The sequence below is a fragment of the Mycetomoellerius zeteki genome, unplaced genomic scaffold (assembly GCF_001594055.1).
Source record: "Mycetomoellerius zeteki isolate Tzet28-1 unplaced genomic scaffold, Tzet1.0 scaffold58, whole genome shotgun sequence".
In the NCBI taxonomy this organism is placed as follows: Eukaryota; Metazoa; Arthropoda; class Insecta; order Hymenoptera; family Formicidae; genus Mycetomoellerius; species Mycetomoellerius zeteki.
This window is the reverse complement of record NW_017257588.1, coordinates 566,013-573,266: the sequence shown is the minus strand read 5'-3', so window position 1 is coordinate 573,266 and position 7,254 is coordinate 566,013. Positions and strand designations below refer to the sequence as shown.

General features: G+C 35.2%; 1 protein-coding gene across 3 annotated transcripts in view; it reads right to left on the bottom strand.

The window, feature by feature from the left end:
• Positions 1–7,254, bottom strand: part of LOC108728164 (uncharacterized) — a 273,603-nt gene that overhangs the window by 150,086 nt on the left and 116,263 nt on the right. For all 3 annotated transcript variants that reach the window (XM_018456583.1, XM_018456584.1, XM_018456582.1), the window contains 2 exons: positions 5,127–5,288; positions 3,009–3,192 (listed from right to left, as the gene is read on the bottom strand). In XM_018456583.1, the coding sequence (XP_018312085.1) occupies positions 3,009–3,192; positions 5,127–5,288 (346 nt within the window). The remainder of the gene's footprint in view (positions 1–3,008; positions 3,193–5,126; positions 5,289–7,254) is intronic.

Genomic DNA, 7,254 nt, shown 5'->3' with positions numbered 1-7,254 from the left:
CTTTCCCTGATTATCAGTTTTATGGAGCACATACATGCGGTACAGGGGATTAATTTATTATTTTCATAAAAAATTCTACGAACTAATGAAACAATGTTCATAAGAAGAAATATTTTTAATTTTCCTAATAATATGCCAAAGGATACAATTGTCCAGTGTAATTTCTTGATCTCCGAGATTGCCAGATGTTACCACTAGATTTTATATTTTTTTATTAAGACTTTTTAATAAAGCTTCTAAAAATATATATTTACATATTTTTAAAATTTTTTCCCATAGAATACTCTGGCGCAGTTTAACCGTTAAAGCTTTTTATAATAACATAATTCTTCGTAATCAGTAATCAACCATTTGTTTTTCGAAGGATGTGATAAACGTGATACGGAACAACACAAGGAACCTGTTATGGCGTCCTACATAGTGCAGCTCGGAAAGTTACATTAATTATAACTTAACGAGCATGAACTACACACGTATTACACGACCGCGCATGTAACATGTGTCGTTTGTCATATTTCCACCAACTCCGTCCTGTTACGGTCCGGTGTGGTATTAATTCAGCGTCATGCGTTGCGTAAACTACGAAAACCGGCTATTTCAATCTCATTCGTAAATGTTGAATTCTCGTAAGAGTGTGCACAATTTTGCAAACAAAATTTATGACAAAATACTCATTTAAATATTATATTTATATTATCACCCTAATTATTTACTAAAGATTTCGAATATATACTTTTAATTACAGAGTCAATATATATTTTTCTGGCGCATCGTCGATATCGATCTGTCGTAGTTTTACTTTCAATAACACGAAAACAATTCCACACGATATGAAATTTGAAGCTCATCTGCTAGATGATCGGTTGAATATCTACAGTTCATTGTTCTTCAGACTTTCGCGTGATATTTCTCGCCTCGACTTTTAAGGAGCATCGCAAATGGCCCGCAAAATTTCTCGAGGATTCCGCTCAGAAGTAATACTAAAATTTCGCAGGATTTTCTACGATAAAGCCGATCAAGCACCAATATTTTTCCATGTAGAAGGATTTGCGCGGTACAATTCGTGTGGGCGGCGCTGTTTCTTCCGGTCGTTGCAGTTTCTCAGAGCGCAGTGCACGGAAAACGAAAGAAACGTGAACATTCTGAGTCGTGCAGGCAAGAGTAACAGTATTTTTCGCTCTCAGCTTACCAGCCGTTTTCCTCGCTAACAAGTGGACTTAAAGTGTGGGCTCTTGCATTTTTTATATGCGTTTAACGCAGCGCTTTTAGTTTCTAACGGATGATGGTCGTTTAGTACAGTCTTATTGTTTGAAAGTGTAATATGAGAATTATGCAGATTTATATTTTACACATTACAAGTAATGTAGGAGTTTAATCGCGCCCCAGACTTCTCTAAAAATGCAAAAGGACCGACAATATTTTTTTTAAAGCTTTAATATATTTTTACGGGAAAATTAATCTTGAACGTTCTCTTAATTTAAGATATACGTACATTTTTACCAAGAATAAAACGCGAAATTATTAATAAAATTTTTATACTCCTGCGAGTGAAATAATTATTAGATTCAGTCTGTGTTGTCGAATTATACATATACGTAAATAGATACTAATAGTAATTGATTTACAAACTTATTTTTGAACAAGTTATTTTTAGACACGGCGACAGGACTGGCGTTGAAAATTTAACGGAAATGTATTTTCTCTCAAGAAAGATAGCTATAAGGGAGGTACGGGCGTATATTTTTCGTTCGTGCCACTCACACACCGTAAGCATACATCCATTTCGTGAATATGTACGGTCGCGCGCGTTTTGCGTATTCCGGAACGGGAACAAAAGCTACTAGAATAAGCTCGTATGATGCTTGATGCGTCGTAAGTCCTCCGACTTCGCCGTCGTGGCACACTGGAGTCCGAGAACGAGGGGGTTGGGGTTGAAGAGCCTTGTCGAAAAATTGTAAGAACTTTTCCAGGGCTTGTCGAAGGCCTTTCCCGCCCGCCACGAAGTTTGTCCGTGAACGTGGTCGGAGTGGACGAGCTCTCTCTCTCGTGTATGGCGGGGTTTAGGGATGCCAGAGGGCTTTCTAAAAACAGTAATTTTTCTCCCCAACCCTTCGAGTTCTCGTAGTTCCGTCGGCATTACTCGTGACTTCTCAGCTCCTCCTTCTACCCATAGTCGAGAGGACTTGAGAACCCAGCTATCGTCTCGTAAGAGCGGAAGTATGATAAATTGAAACGACCATCGACGAGAGCGATTTTCAATCATATCGGTCCGCGCTGTCCGCTCTTCAACTACTTACACAAACGGGAAAAGTAAAGACGAAGGTTTCACGAATAATGGTTACTTTGCAATTGACAAGTTGTAAATTATTGACTGATAAATGTGTTCAAAATATTTTAAGAGTCTGTTTGCATTTTTATTTACAATAGATACAGATGATCTATTGTTAGAAGAAAAAAACACAAAAGTCTATTGAAGTACTTTTTAAACAACATAAAATATCCAATAGATCTTAAGTTGTTTTCTTAACTTTTCAAGGCTTCACTACAGGAACAACACATTAATTAATACCCAATCCAATTCGATTGCTTATAACTTTCATAAAAACGGATATAATTAACGGTTTTTTTTTCAATCGAAATGTCAAACATTAGGAAATATAACAATACCAAGCAAATATATGTTTATATTAATAAAACTTTAAGTTAAACTATGGGAACAAAGTATTGAAAAAACATTGGAAAAAACCAAGTATATCATACTGAAAAGGCGTTTAAGAGTTTAAGTGTTCACACACACATATGTTTTATTATGTATTCAAAATTACTTGGACTCAACCGTGAGGTGAGTGCAAGTTTAAAGACGCATGTGTCAGGTGGAAGCTGTACAGGCGCCGAGAATACTTTGCCATAAAGTTTACGGTCGCGGCTATAAAGGAGCCCAGGGGCGCAAAAGGCCGTTAAGCGATACGAGCGGGCGGAAAGAAAGGCGTCACCGAAAAGCTACTTACGCGGTGCCGTTGTGTCGACCGATGGACACCAGTCGATATATCTGTAGCTCGACCCGCTGTCCAGTATCCGGCACGAATCTGTATGTACACCTCGAGGGCCCTTGAAGATACGGCGATTTTATTTGCCCGAAGCCACGATCCGATTTGCTGAACAGCTGCCTGCTGTCCAACGTTATGTTGCACACTGAAACGGAACAAAACGATGCTTGTGTAAAAATACGGACAATCGAATGGCGATACGGTCGCATTTTACTTGGACTAACACTACGTAATCGTATCGATAAACATTCTCTATTATTCTTCATTTCTTATAATTTATAAAAAATACAAAAATATTAAGAATGTAATTATATTTAAGTCGTATTTTTAGTTTAGAATATCGAATTTTTACAATTTTACATGAAATCTTTATGATACAAGGAAGATGGCAACAGAAAGGCACAGAGAAAAATGAAGTGTGGCTAATAACGATTTTTCTTGCTCGTACAGTTTCATTGGCGCGTCTCTGTGCAACCGTGTTGTTTGGGCGACGACGAGTCGCGACAGCTTGGCGCAATATTATGAGGCAATCTGCCATAGTGTGTAATTTGATTCTTAATTGCTTCCTCTAGGATGTTGTACAGGATGTTTCGTGATTGTGATGCGAATACCATCTTGTAGCATATTTCTTTTTGACGTGAGACTATTAGTATTATTCTTTTATGATTCTTTTATATAAAATGAGTTCAAATTTATATTAAAAAATATAAACCTTAACGAAAATTTTAAATTTACTAAAAAATGTAAATCTTAATGAAAATTTCAGAATTACTAAATGTTCTTTTATCGTAATCTTAATTCTTTATAATAAAAAAATCCAAATTTCTCATTATATACGATTATTTATAAACGTTAAGCTATCGAAAGTAATCAATTTTTATATTTGCTACCAAATTTTTAAGACAAATAAGTGAAGAGGGTCATATTCGGTCCAAGGCGGATTTTTTACAATTTTTAATTCAAGCGAAATGCGCTGATTATTTGTCGATCATGAAACACAGTTCTAGACTGAAGCTGAAGTATATGTCACAGAATAAATTGACAAGCAATAATATTATTGATGCTAATGAGCATCATTAAAGATTTTTATTTATATTTTAAACAAAATCTTGTAAGCTTGCCCAAAAAAGAATAATTTGTAAACCCTTTTAACTGTAACTAAATACACTTCCGGGGTCATAGAATATCCTGTGATGTTGAAAGAAATCCGAACAGAGAAGAATTTGATGGATGGAACACGAAGGCAATATCGCTCTTCGTAATTAGCGCAAAGAAAGGTTAGATGGATGAAGGATAAGAACTTCGTCAAGAGTGATTAGTTATAAGAAAGAAAGATCGAATGGAGACGGCATGTGGGAGTAATTTCTTCGATACCGATTTATTCCATCGTGCAAAGCAAGCCGCGATCGGAATCACGCCTTCTTTTCCTTAGATATCACGGTCTCTTTTGAGCATTGCCAAGGGCTCATCCTCTTAACGTCCCCGTTCTCTTTTGCTTTCCTATTCGTTCTTTGAATCATACTTTCCCGTTTTCACCGCGCCGTCCTACGATCGCTTCCAAAGGGATTTGTTCGCCGCGACGCGACGCTTTAATTTCCACTTGTTCGCGCGACACGAGCGGTTGCAAACGAGAAGCAGCACGAGGCAAGTGGCTTAATGGCGTGAATCTTGTTTTTTGCGACGGCAAAGACTCAAAGAGATCGTCTATGTCTTTTTGACACAACGTAATTATACTTCCTCGTAGGGGACCGAAAGAGCAAATATGTCAGTTAGTTGATCGTCGGCGGGTAGAAAAAGCGGTAAAAGCGACAGTGAGAAAGAATTTCCGTTTACTGCTTGCGAGATTAATAAGTTTTGCATTTATACGCCATGCTTTACATGCATGCAGATTAAAGCGCGTCAGAAATGTATCTCTTAAAATTACAATGCTCCGTTTTGGTTGCAATGTTTTTAATTAATGTCTGTGTCAAATATAGTTACAAGAAATCTTACTCGTAGTAAAATGTGTTACAACAAACATTACAATTTTAAGAACCTCAATCTCGTTGTGTAAGTCATGATTAACTTAGCAATACTTACTATTTGCGCAATGCTGCTCCAGTCCGCATTGAGCGCATCTATCGGGCGAACCTGCACCGCAGCTGCAGCCACCCGATGGTACGCAACAAGCGCAATCGTTGCTGGATGCATTAAAGGTACAGGCGCAGCCGGTGGTGCTTTGGGTCCAGAGATCAACTTGACCTGGAAAATAAAATGTACGCCAGTATGAAGCAAACCGTTTATGAGAACATTTTGGTTTCATATCGCACATTTTATGTAATATATGAGCACAGCATGCCGGTTGATAAAAATCATATTTAAGTACATGAAAGATAATATTAGATTGTATGAGAAAGAACAATTTTGTTTAAGTATCTAAAAATTTAACTGGATAAAAATCTGAAAACAGTTGTGTTGAACTATCAAAATAATTACGTACTCTCTAAATTTCTTGAAGTGAAATCTCACTTCAAAAGATTGAAAATACTACCACTATTGAAAATATTTGCACTCTTAAATAAGATTGAAAAATTTTCACTCTTTCGGAGTGAAGTAAAAAAAGTCTTACTCCTTTTTTAGACAATACAAATAAGAAGTAAAACCAAGGCCATAGGAGTCAACGCAAAATGTAAGTAATGCGAAAAATATTTAATAAATTTTTAAGAAAAAATGTTTCAACTCTAAGTTTGAGTCATCTTCAGCTTAAATTCACAAAATTAAAATATATAATTAAAACACATTTGTTACGACTTAAAACTAAACTTCGACATCGCCGCAAGTTTCGATAGTTTGCTATATGCGACTGTACATGTGGGGATATGAGAACCTGAGCAGTTGTCCAACACAGTTACATAGCCGAATTACAATAAACATTCAGCTGGAATTATATTAAGATTTTTTAAGATATAGATTGGACAACAGTAATTAAATAATGCTCACCTCATATCTCCTTACAAATCACTAACAATCTTGTACATCGCTATCGAAATAAAAATGCGAAATTCGTCACAAGTTAAAATTAAAGATTTTCAAATGTAAAGTACAAGTGAATACGTCTTGTCAATTTGACGATCACACGAATAGTAAACAACAAGAGAGAAAAGAACGATCAACTTTAAAAATAGTTTATATTAACTAATTAAGAACCTCATTGTAAGTAAGACTTAAGGCGTCAGTGTCGGTTTGTAAGTTTAAATCATTTCTTTTTTAGAGTAAATCTCAATAAAAAGAATGAAATCTCACTCCACAAAAAAAGTGAAAATCTATCATTCTTTTTCAAGAGTGCAAATATTTTCACTCTTTTTCATTAATGGTAATATTTTCACTTTTTTGAAGTAAAATTTTACCCCAAGAAATTTAGAGAGTAGGACGCTCAAACTCAAGTTATTTCATTGCTAGAATGTCAAAACTTTTTGCAACATTGCTCATCATGCTTGAGTTTTTTAATTATACCTAATTATATAATATAAATATACTATATACCTAATTATTTTAATGGTCCAACAAAATTATTTTCAGAGATATGTATATATACTTAAATTTTTAGATACTTTAATAAAATTATTCTTTTCGTGTAATGTTTCTATAAAAACATCTTGATAAATAGAGAGAGAAAAGGTAAAATTTTTAAAAAGAAAATTATATAAAGAAAATTTAAGATAAATGTTTCAATTTTCCCGATAGCTTCCATCGAGATTTTTATAATACCATCAAAATTTTATGAATTATTGATCCCAATCTTTTAATCGGTGCACAGGAATTTTAATTATCGGTGATATGAATTTTTCGTTAATATTATTTCGTATAAAAATTGGAATTTTTTTGTTATTTTTAGATCGGCAGAGCAAAATTATATTTGGTGTACGTAATTTATATCTTGATCGACATTGCGAATATCGTATAAAGATAACGGCATTGTATCGTCAATAATGTCTCTGATACTCCTGTTGCATCGGGATTAACCTACACACAGGCTCTTTATTGATCCTAGAGATGTGTACAACGGGATTAAGTACTCGATACGTAAATAGCGGAATATGAGAGTGGTCAAATACACCGCGCGTCAACGAATCGTTTAACTGTCGTAACTGTATATTCATCGATGTCAAATAAAGTTGACCTATAATCGACCACGGTCGCTAGCTACAATCCTCTGATCGTAACCGAA